Raw genomic sequence first — 23,727 nt, forward strand, 5'->3', positions numbered from 1 at the left:
AGTTGGAGTAATTTGTCTGGACTTGTACAGCTTCCTCTGTAATGGCCAAACTGCAAAATTCCCAACCCTAGGTCAGAGCTAAGGCCTTCTTTTATCTTTCCTGTATGTGTGCCTTTGATCTTCACACTTGGAAGGTGGCGGCAGGTAGATCTCTGTGAGTTCAAGGTCAGCCTGGTCTACAGAGCTAGTTCTAGAATAACCCAGGCTATAGAAAGTAGCCCTGTATTGAAAAACCAAACTTAACAATAAAAAATAAAAGAAAGAAGGAAGGAAGGAAGGGAGGAAGGAAGGAAGGAAGGAAAGGAGGAAAGAAGGGCCCATTCCCCGTGCTCTCCAGGAAGTCTGTGACAGGCCTTAGAGCTCATAGCCAGCACTGGCAAGGAAGTGTCAGGGCTGACAGCCAGGGACCGGAGGTCTCTTCTGGTCCCAAATCACAGGCTAACCTGGAGACTTCACCAACTGCTAATTGGTGGAGCTAAGTTACAGACTCTAATGGGAACCTCCCTCTTATACTAGAAAACAAGACACTGGGGGCTTTAGAAAAGTCAGGGGAGGAGCTAAGTAGGAAGATAAAGGGTTGGGGAGTGGAGAGGAGCCCGCCTGGCACCTTAATCCTTCCTCTGCAGCTTTGAGCAAATTCAAAGCAAACACAAGGCAGGTGGGTCGGCTCCAGCTCACACCTGCACATCCTTCTGTTTGAGAGGCTGAGGTGGGGCAGGGCTGTGCCACAGTGTAAAATCCTGCCTCAAAAAAGAAAGAGAGGCAGTTGTGAACCCTACCTGAGCCCTACCTGAGCCCTCCCGCAGCCGGAGCTGCTTAGAGCCTGACAACAGAAGCCCACGTTACTAAGAGGCTCCGAGGAGCTGGGAAAGCCAGGTCCCTCTCTGAGCTCTGTTCTTCCTCCCCGCTATAAAATGCAAAACGCAATGGTCACTCAGAGGCTCCCCTGAGATGGCCAACCTCCTTTGTAAACTGTGGCCTACTGTGACAGTTAATAGCAAAGTCATAGCTCTGAGTTTGTGAGAGTACTTTCAAGATAAAATTTAGGATATGGAGACAACAGTTCAGATTACCTTATATAGGTAGATGGTTTCCAAAACGTCAGAAATCCACAAAATTTGAGACTTAAAGTTATTTATCTTTTGTTGAGACATATCTGCTCCTAACAGTTCCCCTTTGGTGGATTTAATGAAGAATGTGAACATCTCTACCTCCAGATGAGGCAATACTTTGTGTCTAGGCAGCCCCTGGACAAAACTGCCTGTTTCATCTGCAGACTAATACTGTCCAGAAAAGGACAAATTATGCAGAATAGTTGACTGATAAACTCTGCCAAGACAGGGTGATCAGCCCTTCAAAATCTGCATTTCAAGAGTCTATCAGTTGATTTTGGGCCAGAAGGCTGAAGACTTGCCCTCACATGTTGCTAACAGGGGACTGTGCTAGTGGAGTTTTGTCTCTACAACCTGTCAGTTCTGGAAGCCGTGTTAGGCTTCCTATGTGTATAGAGATTTGGTCATTCTCAGATTTCTGACGGGGTTGAAGACTGATTATAGTCTCATAGCCTATCAGGCTGTATAACTCTGAATATACATATTTTACTGGATAGTTATCAGATAGTATACAAGCTAGCCAAGATATAATATAGATTTTAAGCCTTTCTTCAGCTGGAATAGATAACTGAATGTTCTGTTTAATGGATATAGAGATGGACTGGGTGTTGAGTATATCATATGCTTTATAAATTGTAGAATGGTAATAATTGTACTCAATTTATATATAAATGAAAAGGCTTTTTAACTGGACAAAAAGGGGGAAATGTTGTGGTTTGCCCTGAAGTTATCTGTATGTTGATGCTAATTCCACTGCCCCAAGGACAGCTGCCTAGTCACGTACTCAGTAATCAGGTGACTTCACCAGAACCTCCCCAGTGAATTTGTAAAATACAGGTGAGGGGCAGGTACAGGATAGAAGGAGGCCTGTCATTGGAGGAGAAGGAAGGATGGGCGGGAGAGAAGTTTGAAGGAAGAGGAGGAGACTAGAGGAGAAGGAGAGAGACAGACAGAGGAGAGGGTGAGAAGCCAAGGCAGGTGATGTTAAGATTCTGCTCTGTGTATTTACAGGTTGTTATTAATGTTCCTAAGGGATGGATGGTACCGGGCTTTGTATGTTTAAGTGGGCAATTATATCTTACCAACTGGATCTAAAAAAAAAAAAAAGACTCCTGGCTCTTTCAGAAAGTCAGCAAAAAGGTGGTACAATGATGAGTCCCCAGAAGAGCCAGACACAGTCACTGGGGGTTCCCATGTGTCCCAAGCTCCAGCCCTGCGCACACTTGGACTGCCTGCCATGTGCCGCTTAGACTTACCAATTGGGTGTGTGTGTGTGTGTGTGTGTACGTTTTTATCTATATCTGTGTGTGCCTATGTCTGTGTGTGTAGTTGTCTATGTCTCTGTGTGTGTACATGTGTGTCTGTCTGTATGTGCCTATGTGTGTGTGTGTGTGTGTGTGTGTGTGTATAGGTATTTATATCTGTGTGTGTGCACCTTTGTGTGTGTGTGTAGATATTTATGTCTCTTTGTGTGTACATGTGTGTCTATGTCTGTGTATGTGTCTATGTACATGTGTGTCTATGTTTTTATGTATATGTGTGTTGTCAGTCTGTATGTGTGTCTGTCTGTGTGTGTCTATGTGTCTGTGTTTGTTTTTGTCTGTCTGTGTGTATGTGTTTATGTCTGTCTGTGTCTATGTGCCTATGTCTGTCTATGTGTGTATAGTTGTCTATGTCTCTGTGTGTACATGTGTGTCTATGTCAGTATGTATATGTGTGTATGTCTGTCTGTGTGTATGTGTGTATGTATGTGTGTATGTGTGTCTATGTGTCTGTGTTTGTTTATGTCTGTCTGTGTATATGTGTTTATGTCTGTGTGACTATGTGTCTATGTCTCTGTGTGTGTGTGTGTTACTGCTTCTTCATTTTATCTTTGTTTTGAGACAGGATCTTTTTCTCTGTAGCCTTGCCTGGCTTGAATTGGTAATCCTGCCTCCCCAGCTTTAAGAGTGCTGGGATCACAGGCATGAACCACCTTGATGGATACAATTTTTCTTTAAAATGGTAACTTTTCCCTCTGAACAGTCTCAGACCTAACCCAACCAGCACCTTAAAATCAAACACTCAAGGTACTTAACTATTTTCTGTAAAAAAAAAAAAATATTTGTTTGATGTGTATGTACCTGAATGTATGTATGTACACTACACATATGGTGTACCCAGAAGAGAATGACAGATGTCCTGGAGCTATAACCAATGAGCTACCCAATGTGGATGCTGGGAATTGAACCTGGGCCTTCCGGAAGAGCAGTAAGCACCTTATCCACTGCGTCATCTCTCTGGCCCCTTAATTATTTTTTTCTAGCGAACACAGCACTTAGTACACAGATGGGCCGAAATCCTGTGGTGTAACCTCCTGAGATAAGCAGGCAGAAACCATCTGGCCCAACCCCCTTCTTTTGCAGATGGCAATCTGAGGCACAGTGACCACTCCCCACAAGGTCACACAGTGAATTAGCCACTGGTCAGCAGCTGTGACCTAGTTCTCCCAACTCCCAGGCCAACTGTCTCTGCTGAAGGCTATCCTTCCTCCCCAGGAATATGAGTTCTCACGCCCTGGCACATCCTCTCAAAAATGAAAAAAAGAACCATTTTCAGGACAGTAAAACTGGTTGTCCTTCTGCTTCCTGCCAACTCCAGGGAGCCTGATGAGACCCAGACCAGGGGACCTCTGTCACTTGGGCTCTGTCCACTCCTTCCTTTCCCACACTGGACTGTGGTCCATGCATTTCCCTGGTGGAGCTGCAGCCCCTGTCTTGGGGGCCACCACCCCTATTCCAGCACCCAGGTTCTTTCGGTCAAGCCTCCAGAGGATCCAAAACTCCCAGATGGCAAAGAAATGTTTGGTGACTGAGCACTCAGGGTGACCGCAAAGAAAGAAGTGCAGAACAAAGGAGTCTACCTGCAGCCGGCCACCCAACTGTCCTCTCAGAGCCACCTCCTCACAGGAACAGTACAGGGACAAACATCAGCTCCCAGGGGGCCTGCAAATGCGCGTCTAGAAAGCAGCTGATCTGGGAGCGACAGGCGGAAGAGCTCTTCATTGTTAGCTCCAAGGAGACAATGGAGGCGGATGTGGACCTGAGCAGACGCAGGGCAGCACAGGGGGGGTTTCCTGGTGGCAGAAGGTCAAGCTTAAGGGGCTGAGGACAGAGCTCCATTGGCAGGGTGTTTGCCTAGCATGCTAGAGGCCCTGCTTTCAATCCCCAACACCAGACAAATGGGCATAAGGATACACATTTTTTTGGGGGGGGATACATACTTTTGATCCCAATACTCGAGGAGCGGAAGCGGGAGGATCGGGAACTCAAGGTCATCCTACATAGCAAATCTCAGGGTAGCCTGGTGTAATAGTTTGAATAGATACAGCCCCCCCCCCCCCATCCCAGATTTTTGAATGCATGGCCACAGAGAGTGGCACTATTAGAAGGTATAGCCTTGGTTACACTCAGTGTGGCACACAGGCTCCTTCTGCTGTCTTTGATCGAGACGTAGAAAGCAAGGCTCCTTCTCCAGCACCTGGACACTGCCATTCTTCCAATGATGACGATAATGAACTAAACCTCTGAAATTGTAAGCCAGCCCCCAATTTAATGTTTGTATTTTAAAGAATTGTCTTGGTCATTGTGTCTCTCCACAGCAATAAAGCCCTAAGATATGAGACCGTGTTAAAAAAAATTTTTTTTAATACATAGCCCCTGGGGATGTAAGAGTTGGGAGATGTGACTGTGGTAAATGAACCTCCAGACATCAGTGGCCAGGGTCCCCACTGGCCCCATTTGAGTCCCAAGCCAACAGCTGTCTCAGCTCAGCCAGGTTCCCTGCAACAGCTCATCACCAGACCAGGCCAACAGCCGTAGCTCCCGGTCAAAGGCCGAGTCAGAGCCAAGCAGAGAGGTGAGCCAGAGGCACGAGCGAGGCAGGTATCAGAATCATCTGGAAGCAACCACTGTGCTTACCTGTAATCCCAACTCTAGGAAGGTAGAGGCAGGAGGATTCCCAAAATGTTAAGGCTAGCCTGAATTCCAGCAAAAAAAAAAAAAAAAAAAAAAAAAGGCTGTTTCAGAAACACCAAAAGGAAAAAAAAAAATCACCTGGAGAAATTGACCCCACGCCCTGGAGCTTGTGAATGTAAATGTGGCCCCAACTGAAAGTGACAGGATCTAGTCCGAGTGAGATCCACTGAGTCAGCAGCTCTCACGATGGGTGTGGCTATGTGGATCTGTGAGACCTCTAAGGGCAGGAGGCTTCCTAGCAAGGAGAAGGTAAGTCTTCTGACCTTGGTAAGTGACCCAGTCTCGGAAGAGAGCATGGCACTCCACTACACCCAGCTCTGAACTGGTTACCCACCCGCCACTGTTCCTGTGCCCGCACAGGGTCCTGGCCCAGTATGAGGGCACACACGAGTCAGATGTGACTCTGATTTCTGGAGAACCTGAAGCACCGACTCTGCTAACTGCTGAGAAGCAGCAAAGCGAGGCCATGTGACCATCCTGGGACACATGCAGTGCCCATTCTGGAACACACAGCTGTCCTGGGCAGGAAAGTGGAAAAGCTGTAACACAGAAAAACAGACTCCCTCTGCCAAGGCTGTTTTCCTCTACTCACAAAACAAATATTGAATTGTCTCGTAGGTCAAGACCACGTATGTGTGAGAAAGTGAGAAAGTCCCTTCTGGAAAAAAAGAGAAACACACAATAGGCACTGTTTTCTCCATGAAACAGATGAGGTGGCAGCAAACAAGTTACTCACTTCCCCTCTAGGGCCTCAGTATTTCTATCTGTAAAACCGGATGCCATCCCCATCCTACCCACATCACTGGGTTGTCCAAGAACCCAGAAAAGTAAAGGAAAACTAAGGGGGCTACAGTTATAGTATCTAGTGAGACCCTTGGCCATACATCCTGCTAGGTTCATCCTATGTACGTCAACCACCTCTGAGAGGCAATAATCACCTCTTTTCAAGAGAGAAGAAAATTAAAATACAGAGGCTCACAAGAAGGCTCAGAGGCTAAAAGGTCCTTTCCAGGCCAGTCTGATGGCCTGACCAGTCCCAACACCAGGTAAAGGTGGGAGAAGAGAACCAGATCCACAAACCTGTACTTTAACCTCTACATGTTCATAGTGGCACATGCACCCCCCCACAACACACACACACACACACACACACATGCATGCACACGCACTAATTGTAAGTTTAAAGCCCAATCTGCATGGTGAGTTCTAGGACAGCCATGGCTAAACAGACAGACAATAGATAGATAGATAGATAGATAGATAGATAGATAGATAGATAGATAGATAGATACTTACATAGATACATACTTACATAGATACATACTTACATAGATACATATGTATACATAGATCATAGATACATAGATACATACTTAAATATATACATAGATGACAGATACATATAAACATACATACTTTCATAGATAGATACATGTGTATATACATATATACATATATATACACACACACATATATATATACATACTTACATAGATAGATAGGTAGGTAGATAGATAGATAGATAGATAGATAGATAGATAGATAGATAGATAAATAGATAGGGAAAAGAAAGGACAAACAGGGGTTGTGGATTTAGCTCAGTGGTAGAGCGCTTGCCTAGTAAGTACAAGGCCCTGGGTTCAGTTCTCAGCTCCGAAAAAAAGAAAAAAAAAAAAAAAAAAAGAAAGGACAAACAAACATCAAGACAGAGAGGAGTTGTCCCCAACCTGACTCTGGTCACACAGCTAAATAGACCCCTCTTTATCTCTCTCTTAGTAACGGAGCTGAGCTCTCCCGCCTCCCTATGCATCCTAGCCTATGCTACGTGGCCCCTTGTCTGTTGAAAGGGTAACTATTGCCTTTCAGAGAGGTGAGGCATGGATGGGCAATGCCTTCTCACATGCTAGCCCTCCCAGGCTCACACTGGATCCTCTCTTCAGGCGCCCCAACCCCACTAGCCCTTCAGTCCTCAGGACTCCTGTAGTAGCTCTGCTCAAGGGATCCAGCTCACACTGGCTGTGGCCGTCTGCTTACAATTTCCATCTGTCAAGCTGGCCTTGGCCCAGAGGCCTAGCTCAGAACCATACACATGTACGACCAGCTACCTGCATGACACTGCTGGTCCCTGTAGATTCTGTTACCCTGGGCCCCCAGAAATGCCTTGTCCATTTCTCTGGGTTCTGGAACAGGCTCTTGGAGCCTGGTGGAACGTTCCTCATACAGCTTGACTCTCATGCCCCTTGTGTGCAGCCTCTGCTGGTGTGCCCCACGGCCCAGGGCAGTGAGATAGTTAACACTGTTGGTCAACTTGACAGGGTCTAGAATCATCTAGGAGATAGACTTCTGGGCACGCCTGTGAGGGGGTTTCTAGATGAGTTGATTGAGGTGGGAAAGCTCCTGGATGTGGTCAGCAAGGTCCCACAGAGACTTCGTGAAATGGAGAAGAGCAACTAAGCAGCAGAGGGTCATCACCCTCTGCTTCCTGACTGCCCCTGTAATGTGACCCTCCATCACCCCTCTGCTTCCTGACTGCCCCTGTAATGTGACCCTCCATCACCCCTCTGCTTCCTGACTGCCACTGTAATGTGACCCTCCGACTGTGAGCTAAAATAAACCTTTGCTTCTGTGAATTGCTTTTGTTGGATTGCTGTTCATCACAGCAAGAAGGCAAACAAGCACTACAGGCAGGAAGATGCCTAGAACCTGTAACACCATCCCCCCCCACCCCCCCACCCCCCGTCATGGGTTCGACCTCTCAACTGGAGGCCACAACCACACCACCTGTTCTAGAAGACAGGGCTTCTTCAAAAGTGGTCTCCTCCAACATGACCGGTTCCATGGCTCCACAGCTCACCTTAGGCCCCAGTGTGTGTGTGTGTGTGTGTGTGTATGTGTGTGTGTGTGTGTGTGTGTGTGTCTGTCTGTCTGTCTGTCTGTCTGTCTGTCTCTCTATCTCCCTCTCTCTCTCTCTCCAAGGAGAGGGGACTGAACATTCCCAAGGCTCTTAAAGACTTAATTTTTCAAGAGCCTCTCAAAGCCCTTGAGGGGTGGCCACAGATGAGGATTCTGGGAAAGGCAGTCCTTTTCCCAGTTCACACAGAAAAGAAGACAATGACCTAGGTCTCCCTGGATGTCCCTGCCAGCAGTCCTCACAATGAAACCTCCCTTATCAGCAACTCTGACCCTGACCCTAAGCTCCAAACAATCAAATCCCCTCTCCTTCTCCTCCCACATCTGGCTTTTTCTAAGCTCCTCTGTGCTCCAGCCTCAGCCCTGACTTGCCTGCCTTGGGACTTTTGTACTTAGCGCCTTGCCTGCCTGCTTGCCTGAGGTGTTCTCTACGGATGTTCCCTGTCAATTGCAAACTCAGCTGAAAACCCAGCTCCTGGCTTTTCTTGACCTGAAGTAGGAACTCCTAGCCTTTCCCACGGACTCCTGGATTCCCACCAGAGTAAATATGTCCCTCTAAGGATTTATCCAAAAGCCTCTCCTGTTCATGGTTGTGCCCTGCATTATCCGTGTCTGGCATAGAAGAGGTGCCAAGTCATTGACAGAATGAATTACTGTATCATCCCTACCATCCCTAGAAAGAACAGCTGGCCTAGCCCTGAACCCAAGGTGTCAACCCAAACCAACTCAGGGCCAGAGTCCTCTCTGAGAAAGCCTGTCCCTGTGCCCTGTGACCTAGTTCACCCAGAAGGGCATCTTTGCTGTAGGTGGAACGAGCTGGCACAGGAATTCCAAGATCGGTCCCTTATCTGGTTTTCTGTGAGCCCCACCCCTGGGTGTCCCCGTGAGTCACCTAGAGAGAAGAGAGGCAGAAGGAGGGCCTGTAACCCTGCCTGTTTTCCTCAGAATCAGAGCCGCAGGTGCTGGGTCAGGTTGCGCAGGTGCACAGGGGGAGGTAGCCATAGCCAGTCCTCTGCAGGAGGGAACAAGGCCTTGTGTAGAATTCTGGAACCTACCGCTGTTCCTTTGTACAAGGACACTGGAGGACTACAATCCCACCTCACCCTGATTCAGGCTAAGGGAGGCCCAGACCTGGGCTGAGGGCCGTCCTTCATAGTCCAGGAGGTACAGCAGGTTTCTCCATGGTGAAGGCCATTGGCTAGCTCACAGCTAGGGTTTTACTGTGGAGTTTAAAGCCTGGAATGTAAAACTGGCCCTGCCCAAAGAACCAAGGAGAGAGAAAAAATCCAGAGTCAAACCTCTGCAAATGTACAAGATGTCCAGACAGATGCCAATCAATACCTCACAGAGGTCCCTTCCTGGGGTAGGATCAAAAGTAAATTATTGTCTTCAACACGTTTTCCTAAATTGCTTGACTTTTTTTTTTCTTTTTTTTTAAATCAGGTACTGGGGCTGGAGAGATGGCTCAGTGGTTAAGAGCACTGACTGCTCTTCCAGAGGTCCTGAGTTCAATTCCCAGCAACCACATGGTGGCTCACAACCATCTGTAATGGAATCCAATGCCCTCTTCTGGTGCGTCTGAAGACAGCCACAGTGTGTGTGTGTGTGTGTGTGTGTGTGTGTGTGTGTGTGTAAAGTTTTTTTTTAAAAACATCAGGTACTTGTATGATTTTCTCAAAAACAGGACTCATTTTCAAAGAGTAAAATCTGCAAGAGTCTGGTGTGGAAGCACACGCCTGTAATCATTGTACCCAAGAGGCTGAGGTAAGAATATCACTGGGAATTCCAGGCCATCCTGGGCCTCATGGTGACTTCCGGGCTAGCCTGGGCTAGATATTCTGTCTCAACAAGCAATGGAAATCTATCAGAATCCACTATGCTCTCCATCTGCTATCACCTACGTAGGGGGAAGAGGATGACTCCTCCCAGAGAGGTCACCTCCCACTCTAACCCTGGAGGTGCAAGCTACAGGAGTGGGAAGGGCTTGAAGGTTGTGGAGAGACGCCTATTTCTTGGTCTGGGGGAGCGTTCTAAGGCAGCTCCTCACTTTGCTCCAGACCCTGATTTCTTCTGGACACCCAGAGGGTCTTTAGGGACCCGTCTCATTCTAACAGGGTGGCTGAGGTAGTGCACCTAGCAGGGAGAGGAGGGGAGAGCGTTCTGGGCAGTGCCCTGTGTATATAAGAGGTGGAGTGTTTGCAGTGCCAGGCCCGGCTCCCAGCTTGGTTTACATATCACTCCACTTACTCTCCGCAAGCCGGGGTGTGCTCTGCTCTTAACATCCATTTCATGGAAAAATCCGCAGAGATGCTGCCGAGTACAGAGTTCACACTCTGTAACAGGGAAATACAAGGATCCAGGGGCTGGGACTCTAGTGCTGGCAGGAGAATGCTCACTGAGCATGCGCAAGGCCCTTCCTGAGTTTGATCACCAGGACCACATTAAAAAAAGGACATGGTAGTGAATACTTGTAACAAATAGTACTTGGGAAGCGGAGGCAGGAAGACCCGAAGTTCAAGGCCATCCTCACTTACAATAAAAGTTTGAGACCTGGACGATATGAGACCTCAATTCAAAAAAGAGAAATAAAAGGGGGGTGGGGGGAGATGGGATGGAGAGATGGCTCAGTGGTTGAATATTTGCTGCTCCCTAGTCCCATTCCCAGGATCCACACAACAGTGTATCAGACATATCAGCCAGGCTCAGTTCTGTCCTGGGTCCAATCCCAGCCTTGTGGGTACAGGTAAAACTCCATCACCCTCAAGCCCTAGGCTCTCCCCTTCCTTCTGTATGCTCAGCCCTTAGCTGGTATTTAGAGTGAGTCACACCCCTGACCTCCAGGAGCCCAAAGCCTAGCAAGAAAAAGCAGTGCGTGTAAACAGATCTCCAGGATGTCCTGGGCAATGCTAAAATTAGAGACGTGAGGTCCTATGGTCTTGGGGCACACGTGTTACAATAATTCACCCTGCTTATGGGAAGGGGAGGCTCTGGGTGCCTCTGGATGAGACTCACAGTGACAACTTGGAGACACAGAAGGAGGAGCAGAGCGAACACTGGGCTGAAACCTGGGGTGGGGGGGCTCAGTTCGGTTCCGTGGGGGCGGGGGATTCTGAGTGCACCCACTGGAAGTTATGCCTGGAGTTATGGGCGGCAGCGGTGGGGGTGGGGTGCATCAGTACAGGTGGCTCAGATTGGAAATAACCACAGAATTCCCCAGCTACGGCCAGGAAAATAAGACACTGGCACGGTCTAGATTGAAGTCTGTTAAGAGTACCACGTAGAAAGAGGGCAGCCCCTTGGGGCCGTGAGACGGCTCAGTCTGTAGAAGCCTTGCAACCCCGGCAATCTGAATTTGAGCCACAGAACACACAAAAGGGTGGAAGGAGAGAGCCAACTCCAAAAAGCTGTCCTCTGACTTCCAGATACAAGATTGGGGGACCTGAGACACACACACACACACACACACACACATAAACACACAACAATTAATTAACTAGTTAAAAGACAGAGGCAGACCCTAGCAGATGCACAAAATTTACAAAGATTTTACTTTGCGTGAAGTCCTGGTGATTTGGGCTACTTGGTAGTGTTTGGCTAGCACTGGGTTCAATAGTTAGCGGCATCTAAACTGGGTGTGGTGGTGGAGACCTCTAAATCTAGCATCCGGTAGGATCCAAAGTTCACAGGCATCCTGAGACCCTGCCTCCCAAACGAAAAACATTAAAGCATTAAGTGAAAAGATGAGGTTCCCCACAGCTCCCTGCTCAGTGAGAACATATATATATTCAATATAATATTATTATATAATATTAATATATAAAACACACGGGTAATATATAAATGTTACATAAATATATGATAACGTATAAATATTACATGGATATATAATATATAAATATTACATAAGTATATAATAATATATAAACGTTACACACTGCATGTGTATGTTTGCACCCAGCCCATCCTTTGCCTTGGAATAACTTAGTAGCTGGGTCCCCTCTATTTAAGACAAGCCAAGGCAGGAAGGGGAGGGTGCCGGGGCAGGAAGGGGAGGATGTCACTAGCTATCTACTTCATTTCTATTTTTGAAACAGAAAGACTTCTTTTCTCCTTTTAATTTTGTTAAATTTTTATTAATTTTTATTGTGCACTTGTGGGCACATGGGTCACAGGGAACAAGAGAAGAACAGCTGTAGAAAAGGTCTCTTCGGGGCTGGGGATTTAGCTCAGTGGTAGAGCGCTTACCTAGGAAGCGCAAGGCCCTGGGTTCGGTCCCCAGCTCCGAAAAAAAGAACCAAAAAAAAAAAAAAAAAAAAAAGAAAAGGTCTCTTCTTCCACCTTTAAGTGGGTTCCAGGGAACAAACTCAGGACGGCCCACTTTACCCACTGAGGCATCTTTCTGACCTTCCCCCTTTCTACTTTTAATTTGTGTATCATTGCCTGCATTTTCTGTCGACGATGGTTGGAAGGGGGTGGGAGGAAAGGGTTTATTCAGCTTACACTTACAGATCACAGTCCATCAATGGAAGAAGTCAGGACAGGAACACACACAGGGCTGGAACCTGGAGGCAGGAGCTGATACAGAGGCCGTGGAGGGGTGCTGCTTACTGGCTTGCTCAGCCTGCTTTCTTATAGCACCCAGAGTTCCACCCACTATGGGCTGCCCCCCAACCCCACCCCCACTGATCAGTAATTGAGAAAATGCCTTACAGCTGCATCTCATGACAGCAATTTCTCAACTGAGGCTCCTTCCTTTCTGATGACTCTAGTTTCTGTCAAGCTGACACAAAACCAGCCAGAACAGCTCCCTCTTAGACTCTATGTCCAAAGAGAAAACAGTACAGGTGCTCTTGCTGTACCTATAAAGAACGGAAAAGCATTAAAAAAAGAAAAAAAGGGGTTGGGGATTTAGCTCAGTGGTAGAGCGCTTGCCTAGGAAGCGCAAGGCCCTGGGTTTGGTCCCCAGCTCCGAAAAAAAGAACCAAGAAAAAAAAGAAAAAAAGCATTTAATTGGGGCTTGAAAGACAAAGATTGAGCAGAGAGTAAAGGTGTGGGAGTGGCCAACCAATAACCAGCCCGACTTGAGACCCATCCCATGGGCAAGCACCAATCCCTGACACCATTAATGATGCTCTGCTCTGCTCATAGAAGGAGCCGAGCCTAACTGTCCTCTGAGAGCCCCACCCAGAAGCTGACCGAAACAGATGCAGACACCCACAACCAAACATTAGATGGAGGTCCGGGAACCCCGTGGAAGAGTTGGGGGGATCAAAAGCCCTGAAGGCATGGGAACCCCACAGGAAGACCACCCACTGACCCCTGGGAGGCACCAATCAGGGAGTATATCAGCTGGACCGAGGCCCCCAGCACAGATACAGTAGAGGGCTGCCTTGTCTGGCCTCAGTGGGAGAGGATGCACCTAATCCTGCAAAGTCAATGATGATTTTTTAAGGAGAGAAAAAAAACATTTTACAAGCTGGCATGGTGGTACATGCCTACAATCCGAGGATTTTGGAGGTATGTCAGGGAGATTTTAAATTCATGGTCATGGGGCTGGAGAAATGGTTCGGTGGTTAAGCGCACTGGCTGTTTGCTCTTCCAGAGGATCTGGGTTCAATTCCCAACACTCTCATGACAGCTCACAACTGTATATAACTCCAGATCTGATACCCTCTTCTGACCCCCATAGCAGCAGACACATATGGCAGGAGGCTGGGTGACCTTAAAGCAGCCATGCAGGAAGCTGTGCATCCAGCATAGGTTATGACTTCGTAGATGAAGCCCTCTCCCCGAGTTCTTCCCCAGCTATATACTCTACACACACGCGCGCACGCACACACACACATACACATACACACACACACACACACACACACACACACACACACACACACACGGCCAGAGTGTGGAATTATATACAAATGGCCAGAGTCCCTATAAAGGTCCACGTGGGGAGGACATAGTTGTTGATATAGAAATAACTGATGTTTCCCCCTCGGGGATGGGGATCAAATCCAGGGATTGCTCATGGTAGGCATGAAGTAAGTGTTCACTCTCAGCCCAGATGTAGCCCCCTTCTTTCCCCTTATCCATTATGCTCTAAATACAAAAGCTTTTTGGCTTCAACAGCACACACAAAATTGGAGCAATGTGGGCAGGCTTAGAAACGCTGCCGCTGCTGCACGCAGACAACATACAAATCACCGGGCACTCACGTTGTCCTTAAAAGTTTCCACACAGTAAAGACAAAGACTCACAATGTGAAGGGACAACGCACCCATGGGGGTAAACGCTTGCAGACACTCATAGGACAAGGGACTGTGTATGTGTATGTGTATGTATGGGACTCCACCAGCTCAACAGTGGAAAAGCCGTTCTGATTTCACACCAAGGTTCTCATCTCTAAAGACATTTCTCAGGACACATACCAATATAGTCCCCGAGGGCCGGCAAGATGGCTCAGCAGGTAAAAGGGATTGCCACGTACTCCTGATGATCTGAGTTCGATCCCCAGAGCCCACAGTGGAAGTGTCTGTCCAGACGTGTCCTCGGATGATACTACATGTGTGTGGTGTGATAAATAATGAATACTTGACACTATTTTGAAAAAGCAGCTAATACCACTTCCATGCAGGCAAAACACTTATACACAAAGCAAAAATAATTAAATCTTATTAAAAAACAAAACAAGGTTTATGGTGGTAAAATATCTCTCTCGGATTTCTCTCTCAGATAGCCCAGGCTGGCTTCGAACTCACGGAGAGAGGACAGCCTGCTTCTGCCTCTCGAGTGCTGGGACTAAAGGTGTATGCCACCGCCGCCCTGCAAGCACTCACACTTTGGGTTAGTAAAGTGAGTAACCCTTGCCCCGACCTGCCTGCTTGCCAGGGGTGGGGCAGGAGATGGCATCCAGATAATGGGGTTTTCTGTAAATGGTTTTCAATTAGCAATAAACTCAATCCAGACAAATTACTTAACTGGCAGCAGCCGCCGCCACCCTGCAGTCACACTCTGGTACTGGAGCCGTCCCAGCAGCCTTGCCCACAGCTGACTTCTTGGCCTGGGTGGGGAGTTTTTTTTTTTTTTTTTTTTTTTTTTTAAGCAGAACTGTCAGGGATGGCAGTACACAGCAGGATCAGTTGGCTAAAGAGGAAAGGTTCCAAGTTCTGCGCCCTGCTCAGCTTCCGGAAAAGTGGAGCCAACGTGGGCATCGATGGAGGGAGGGGGTGTGGCTGCAAGGGGCTGTGATTTTGGCCTTACGAGTTCTTTTGATTTCATGTAACTGTGTTTTGCTTTGATGAGGTTTCGGGGGAGGGGGTGTGTGTACCTCACCAGATCCAGCCAGTGTTTACCTTCACTTAGCTCTTTCCTCATTCTCTCTCACCACTAGCTCTAAAAAGGCAAGCCCTGGGGGAGCAAGGCACGGTATAACACATTTCCATTTCACAGGTGGAAAAGGAGAGGCATGAAGAATCAGTGGTTATGCCCTGAAGTCGAGAAGAGAGAGGGAATGGGACCCCCACCCCCACCTTTCCACCCTTGTCCTTAACTTTCCCGTTTGTCCCTGACTTATAGGCAAGACAAGACAGAAGAATCACTGTGGTCTTCCAGGCCCACCCAGCCCTAGCTCGCACTGCGGTTGTGTGAGGAGCTGAGGTACACAGTAATAAACACTTGTGCCAAGGCACAGGGATCTGTGGTGTTGGACACCTCCCAGTTACTTCTGATGTGACTTTGAGTGAGAACCTCTGAGTTATAGCTCAAATCGTCTACCCTGGCTGCAACTCATACCCCACGTCTCAGCCCCACCTCCACACCCCCACCCTTCGGAGTCTAGCAACCCCGCTTATCTTTCTTTCAGAGTACCTGGAGTCAGAGAACTGGGCTGGAGGCTAGCCAAAGACTAGAACCAACAGCTGTGACAAACAGAGATATCATTTGCCTATAATATGTCAGTGAGTCTGGATACAGCAGGACTAGAATCAAGATCTGCCTGCAGGATTGCCTCGCAAAGGGGTCCCATTCAAAGGCAGTCTTTTTTTTTTTTTTTTTAGCAATTCTTTTTTTTAATATTTTATTTATTTATTTATTATATATGAGTACACTGTAGCTGTCTTCAGACACACCAGAAGAAGGCATCAGATCCCATTATAGATGGTTGTGAGCCACCATGTGGTTGCTGGGATTTGAACTCAGGACCTCAGGAAGAGCAGTCGGTGCTCTTAACCACTGAGCCATCTCTCCAGCCCTCAAAGGCAGTCTTGATGGCCAGCCCAGCAGCTCCTGCCCACAGAAGAGCCAGTAGGGAACTGAGGAGGAGGAGAAGAAAGACAAAGAGAGAGAAAGTAGAGGGAGGGAGGGAGGGGCAGAGGGAGGGAGGGCCTTATTTTCAGGGGACCCTTTGGGATCTCTGGACAAGCCTATCTACATACGCACTCTTCTACAGAGGTGAACATTGAGCCGACCTGTGGAAAGATATCCTCATGTCTAGACTGAAGTCCAGCTACTCTAAAATGCCCTGATAAGTCACAGGTAGTGGCGCCTCTGTGATCCCAGTACCCAGTGTGGGAGGCACAAACTGGAGGATCCAAAGTTCAAGGTCATCGTCAGCTACACGATGAGTGAGTTTGGGATCAGTCTAGATGACTTGAGACCCTGTCTAAAAGGGGGGAGGGATGTCTCTTGGGACCTTTTTTAGTTTATATCATTCACAGGCAAAGAGTCCTTGCCCATAGTAACATTAATAGTGCCAAACATGGTGTCTTACAACTTAATTCCAATACTTGGAAGGCTAAGGCAGGAGGATTACTATGAGTTCAAGATTAGTTCTAGGCCAGTCAGAAATGCATAAGATGCTGTCTCAAAACAAATGAGCAAACACACACACACACACACACACACACACACACACACACACACACACCACCACCACCACCAGTTAGACTAAGCTACAGTAAGACCCTGTCACAATAATAACAACAACAATAGTAATAGGTGTGGGGTCACATGCCTTTAATGCCAGCACTTGGGTGACAGAGGCAGGTACATAGAGAGGCCCTGTCTCAAAAAAAAAAAAAAAAAAAAACCAAAAAAACCCCAATAGTAATAACAATAAATAGTAATAATTATCATTTATTGTTATTTTATAAGTATAATAACATAATAAATACACTGTTACTATCTCCCATTTTTTAGCTCTCTGTGGTCTCATCTTGGCCTGCATCATTTTATTTCCACAACTATCCAAATATTTAATAATTACTGTCTCCAACTACAGATGAGAAAACTAAGGTCAGAGCAATAAAGGAACTTCCCCTGATCACTCTGCTAGGAAGTGGCGGGCAGTATTCAAAGCCTGGTTGTGCGCAACCAGTGCCATCCTGATCCTCGTGGGCAAAGCCTCGTGGGCAAACTCGTGGAAATAGCAACACCACCCAGGAGCGGCCACCGAGTTGTCTAGTGGAATGCCCCACTCCAACAAGAAGGCACGCACATTTCCTTGCATCAAGGAGGAAAGTAAGACACCCAAGAGAAACATCTTGGCCAGAGGAAAGGCACAAGCAAGCAGCAACAGGGACCAGACTTGGAATCCAGGTGGCCACAAGCACAAAAGCTGACCACTTCTGGGCTGGCTGATGGGGAGTCACACCCTGAAGGCGTGGTGGGCGCAGCCAATAACATACCCACGCCCTTCAGAGCAGCCAGAGCTACCCCATCAGGTAGGAGCTCAGCAGAGCAGGTGAAGAAAGTGGTGTCCTGTGGGCAATCGGCTCAAACGCTGAGGACTGGGCTGCTGAAACCGAGCTGAGCTGGAGCCGCCACGATATCCCGGTTCCCAGGGAAGTGGTGCGAGAAGCCGTCGCGGCACTCCCAGCGGCCTCGCTGAGTGGCTGAAGCTGGAGCCAACCCTGGTTCGAGTGTAGGAGGCCATCGAGGGAGTGTGGACCGTCCCATACCCCACCCCGATGGGGGCTTCACCGGCCCCATCACTCACCCAGAATACGGTGGAGTAGATGATGAGAGAGAACTTGAGCGAAAGATAGGAGAAGCGCGCGCAGTAGCGCACCTGCTCCGAGTCCCCGCGGGGCATCTTGGCTCCCGCGCGGGGCTGCGGGGCTGCCTCGATCCGGCCACCGCTCCAGGCCCCACCTGCGGCTGTCCAGCGGCCTGGCCCGCCACCCGCGCTCTCTCCCGGGACTGACACAGGCGGGCCGCAATCACCGCTCGGGCCAGGGAGCGGACAATGAAGGCGGCCAATGGACGCGAGGGGGAGTGTCAGGCTGTCGGGGCGTGGCTTCTACTCCGGAGGCGTGGCTTCGGCTCCAGACGTTCAGCAGACCGGGAGAGCGGTGGGGGCGAGACTCAAGGAAGGAGCGCTTCTGGCCATAGATGTCCACGTTCCGGATCCCGGCGTGGGAGCGTGTAGCCTGGAGAGGCGCAGGAGTAAGAACGAGCGTGCCCGGTTCCACATTAGAAAACAGGCTTTCGGCGCTCGCACTGTAGTTCAGTGATAAAGGGCTTACCGAAGAGCCTGGGTGCCTAAGCACGGTCAAAAACAAAGCTGGCTTTGCACGGTTGTGAATGAATACTGCTAGAAAGGGGTAGGGACTGACAGCGACGGTGGGGGCAATTAGGAGGAGGCAGAGACAGGCGGATCTATGTGAGCGATCTGGTCTACACTACGAGTTCCAGGATATCCAGAGCTACACAATGAGATCCTGTTTTGAAAACAAACAAAACAAAACAAAAAACCAAGCAAAACAAAACGCCGAGTGTGTTGTCATTGTAGTTGTATCCTAGCACACTCTTTTAATCCTGTGCCCAAGAGACAGAAGCAAGCAGATCTTTGAGTTTGAGAGCTGCCAGTTTCAGGCCAGCCAAGGCTATGTGTGAAACCCTGTCTGAACAAAACACAAAACAAAAGCATGCAAACGAGTGTGCAAAAGTGATGGTCACATCCTGGAAGGTCACCAGTCCAGCGTGTCCCATTAGAGCATAAGTCTCCCAGAGACATATCTGTTCCCAGTCTTTCAACCAGCTGAGCATGAAAATTCCCTTCTGGTTCCCCGCTCTGTTCCCCAACTTCTTCTCCCAAGAAATCCCCCTCTAGGCCCATCTTCAAACCCAGTCACTACCCAGTCAGCCAGGGTCTGACCGCCTCCAGCCTTGCCTTGGTGGCCTGGGCCACAGGGGGCTATGAATCGGTTTTCCTTGCTAAATGCTCCCAGCTGTACTCTGTTGTTTTCCTGTCTCCAGGCCTAGCCTAACATAGTCTGAGAACCAGGCAGTCTGTGTTTGGGACATTTGTAATTAAATGCACAGCCACTAGTCAAAATCTCTGGAAGTTCTGAGTGGGGCCTCTGGTGGTGAGTCTGGGAATGACACCTACAGACAAGTTGGGGAGAAATATCCAGGAGGTAGGCAGGCTAATCCTGGTATTTCTATTTAAAGGTGTGTGTGTGTGTGTGTGTGTGTGTGTGTGTGTGTGTGTGTCTGTGTGTCTGTGTGTCTGTGTGTCTGTGTGTCTGTGTGTCTGTGTGTCTGTGTGTGTGTCTGTGTGTGTGTCTGTGTGTGTGTCTGTGTGTGTGTCTGTGTCTGTGTGTGTCTGTGTCTGTGTCTGTGTCTGTGTGTCTGTGTGTCTGTGTGTGTCTGTGTGTGTCTGTGTGTGTCTGTGTGTGTCTGTGTCTGTGTATCTGAATGCTGTGAGTGCGTGGTGGCTCTTGGATCCAGAGCTGGATGTTGGAGTTTCAGATAATGGTGAACCAACAGACCTGGGTACCAGGGACCATAATTAGGTCTTCTGCAAGAACAGGAAGCCATCTTAAGCCTGGGCCATCTCTCAGGAACTGCATTTTTTCCATTTGTTTTTTAAAAACATCTCACTATGAAGCATACGCATACACACACACACACACACACACACACACACACACACACACACACACAATAAAGTAAGCACAGACTGGGTAAAGTAACTTAGACACTGTCCTTGTCCAAACAGAGTAAAGACTTTACGGAGGTGCTCCTCCATATTGAGACAGCACACTGGGCTAAATCATTTTGGGGGACACACAGCTGTCAGTTACCTGAATCCTGTCTCTACAATGTCCTTGAGCAAGCACTTCCTGCAAGTCTTAAGTGATTTCACTGAAGTTACAGGAACCGGTTTTGTGGCTATCGGCTCATAAAGGTTAGCATTGTGGCTATCTGTACCGCCCTTAGAGCATGTGCTGAGATTTCTCTTCATGATAACTTAGCGGAACATTTAGGGGGAAACTGCCCTTGTCAGTAATGGCTGCGAAGGTGGAAAGAGAAGGAAGTAAGAATTCTACTTAGCTGGTGTCCTTGGGTACTTCTGCAGCTATACATACAACTGGACCCTCGACTTTCTAGTCTCTGTTTCCCCATCTCTGAAACAATGAGGTAGGACCGTTTCTATTCCCCTTCGACAACCTTAGATTCCTTCTTCATCAGATCAGACAGCAAATGTGTAAGCCACTTCTCGGGCTCTGAGGAAAGCTTCAAAAGAAGACGAAAGAATCCCTGTGCTGTGCTACTGAGGCGTTGGAATTGTAACAATTTGTTGAATGTACTGAGGCGTTGTTGGAATTGTAACAATGTGTTGAACCTGTTGCTGGGAAGAGGTTAACTTCAGATGCAGGTGTATGCTAATGTTGCAATGAGCTTCCCACATAGAAACAGCTGGTGCAAGGGCTGCAAGGGAGGCACAGAGCTTCCAGGAGAGCCGGAGGGCGTGGTGGTGACCAGAAAGGAACTCTATCTTTCTTAACGCTACAATCTACAAATGACAGCAACTTCTCCCTAGCCATAGAAGGGAAACCAAACCAGAGACTCTGTTTATTTCCCATTATAGTGCAGACCACCAGTAAGGTTTATGTGGAAAGTTCACGGAATCTCACCTGCCATTCAGAAGATAGCTAGGAAGGTCCAGTGATAAGGGAGTAGCTGAGGTGGAGGGTGTGAGAATAAGGGCTAACAGTTGAATTGGGCTATTTCTAGCTGGCACACCCCAGGGTAGTTGTGAATTTGGCCCAAGAGAAAATCATGAACTTATTTAAATCATTGCAAAAAGCTCTTCAGCAACTTTTTTTCGTATCTTGATTACGTGGGTCTCAGACTTGTTGCAGACAACAGTGTCCTGTTGTGACATCAAAACATTGGGTTTGGGGGGCTGGAAAGATGGCTCAGTGGTTAAGAGCACTGACTGCTCTTCCAGAGGTCCTGAGTTCAATCCCCAGCAACCACATGGTGGCTCACAACCATCTGTAATGGGATCTGATGCCCTCTTCTGGTGTGTCTGAATTTACAGTGTACTCATATACATAAAATAAGTAAATATATCTTAAAAAAAACCAAAACGTTGGGTTTGTCTGGTAGAGGCAGGGCTTACAGAGGGGTGGGTGTGGCTTGTGAGGAATGTCTGGGATCCCCCCTAAGTTTGGCTTGGGTAAGTTTGCATTGAAGAGTAGGTAGGTGCTCCTGTCATTTACAAAGAGTGAAGAAGGCAGGAATAGATACAGGTTTCATGGTGGTAATGGCACTGGTGGTATTAATTGTGGTAATGATGATGATGGTGACGATGGTGATGATACTGCTGGTGGTGGTGGTGGTGGTGGTGGTGGTGGTGGTGGTGGTGATAGTGATTGTGATGGTGATGGCGGTGAAGTGGAAACTTAAGGATTCTTTGGAAAGTCAGTTGGATGGTGTTTGGCTGGGGCAAACGCATGAAGGAACGTTTCACTGAAATGGACACAGGAGAGAAGATGTTCTGCTAAAGCAAGCACGTGAAAGGACACGTGATGAAGGACTGTTTGCTAACACATGTGTGTATTGGTCTGCTTTACATTGCATTTGTCGGGACTTCATAGAGAGAAACACACCAAAAAACTTCTGACGATGTGCTGCAGTCAGTCTTCCAAGGACTCAGGCTGATTGGCAGAGTGATGTCAGCTGAGGCAGGACCCATAGAGGACACTGATGTCTGGAGGGTATGAATAGGATTCAACAGGCAATCATGGGACCTGAGCTAGGCTTGCTGGTACAGCCAGCTGTGCAATGCTTTTGAGTCTCGGGTCTTCACTGATCTTCGCTTTCCTGAGAGAGGCACAACTGACAACCTCTCCTGGTGTTCCTGCAGGTCCCTCCTGGTGACTCCAACCGAGCCTGAGGCCTGGCTGTCTCTGCTAGGTCATGTCACCACTGTTGCTAACTCGACTCTACCGAACTGGACTGCTGGTGTGTCCACGAGGTGTTTGCCAGTGGATAGAGCTTACTGCCCACCTGCAAACTGAATCGCTGATTTCCAGGCAAGACAGACAGGAGTTGCTCCAAAGAACCTTTCTAAACAGGTCCACTTCCCCTATATCCTTTCTTTTCCACTACCTCTGGTGGGTGGTGGGCTACAAGGGAAGTTAAAGCATTTAAGAATCATCATTAAAGGGCTGGAGAGATGGCTCAGCAGTTAAGAGCACTGACTGCTCTTCCAGAGGTCCTGAGTTCAAATCCCAGCAACCACATGGAGGCTCACAACTATCTGTAATGGGATCTGATGCCCTCTTTTGGTGTGTCTGAAGATGGCTACACTGTACTCATATCCACTAAATAAATAAATCTTTAAAAAAAAAATAAATAAATAAAAATAAAAATAGACACTGAAAAACATTAAACTACAGGTGGTGGTGATGATGATGAATCTCAGAATTAGCTTTTGTTATAAAACACCAACAACATAAAACCGAAAACAAACAGAACTCCTGGGCCACACTTTTCTGAAGAGTGGTTTGAAGAAATTCAGGAGGGGAATTTCCTAGGCCCCAGGTACATGTGAACAGTCTTTGGGACATCTTCATCGGGAAGTCGTGTGTCAGGATCCTGAGGCCACATGTTGCTGAAGATTGTGTGGACCTTTGGTCTCATAGCATCCTGACTGGCCATGAGTCTGACCCCCAGCTCCAAACAAATACCAGCCAGCCCCCTCCAGAGCAAGCTGGGATAGATACTCCCTTATGATCACACCGGGTGTGGGTCCCCCCTCCCCCCCGTGCCTTCCTGCCTACCTTCTTCCTTTAGATCCTCCCTTTCCCATCCCTCTGTCCAGGGTGGCTGCCATCTTGTTTTGCCTGGACTTGAAAGTGGGTCCATAGATTCAGGAATTGTCATTTCTAAACAGAGGGTGCTTCTAACTCAGCAGATGAGGTTTCCAGGCTGAGGGGTTTCCTGGAATGTGGGAATATGAGAGAATCCTTGAAGAGCCAAGGAAGCTGGCCATCCTGATTTCCTGACCCTCGGCCAGCTCACAGTGCTTGGAGAAAGCAGCCTGGGTGAGATGGGGCCTCATGTCCCTCAGACTGGCCTCCAACTAGTTGACCATGGCTGCATTGGTTTCAGTGAGAAATGTTCCTCATTGGGTTAGGTTTTTAAATTCTTGGTCCCCAACTAGGGTGGACTGTTTTGGGGTGGGGGTGGGGGCTGTGGGGGGAGCAACCTCGCTGGGTGGCTCTGAGAGTTCACAGCTCACTGACTTCTAGCCTTTGCTTCCTGGATGCAGCTGGAGGTTTGCTCTCTTGGCTTCCTGTTCCCACCACCAAGCCTCTGCCTGCTGCCTTGCTGGGTGCCTTTCTGCTATGATGGACTCTTTTTGGGTCGGGAGTTGAAACAGAGTTTCTCTG

At 48.1% G+C, this 23,727-nt stretch overlaps 1 protein-coding gene and 1 long non-coding RNA gene across 2 annotated transcripts in view; one reads left to right on the forward strand and one right to left on the reverse strand.

Moving 5' to 3' along the window:
* The window catches only part of Tspan15 (tetraspanin 15), a 44,381-nt gene extending 26,159 nt beyond the window's left edge, over window positions 1–18,222 (reverse strand). The window contains exon 1 of the mRNA NM_001115032.1: window positions 18,033–18,222. Coding sequence (NP_001108504.1) covers window positions 18,033–18,128 — 96 coding nt within the window. The 5' untranslated portion in view covers window positions 18,129–18,222. The remainder of the gene's footprint in view (window positions 1–18,032) is intronic.
* A 58-nt stretch (window positions 18,223–18,280) lies between these two features.
* On the forward strand, window positions 18,281–22,725 carry LOC134483918 (uncharacterized). The gene is made up of 2 exons (XR_010061113.1): window positions 18,281–18,481; window positions 22,197–22,725. It is a non-coding gene; the product is annotated as an uncharacterized LOC134483918 (long non-coding RNA).
* Window positions 22,726–23,727: the final 1,002 nt, after the last annotated feature.

This window comes from Rattus norvegicus, chromosome 20, assembly GCF_036323735.1.
Source record: "Rattus norvegicus strain BN/NHsdMcwi chromosome 20, GRCr8, whole genome shotgun sequence".
Taxonomy (NCBI): domain Eukaryota; kingdom Metazoa; phylum Chordata; class Mammalia; order Rodentia; family Muridae; genus Rattus; species Rattus norvegicus.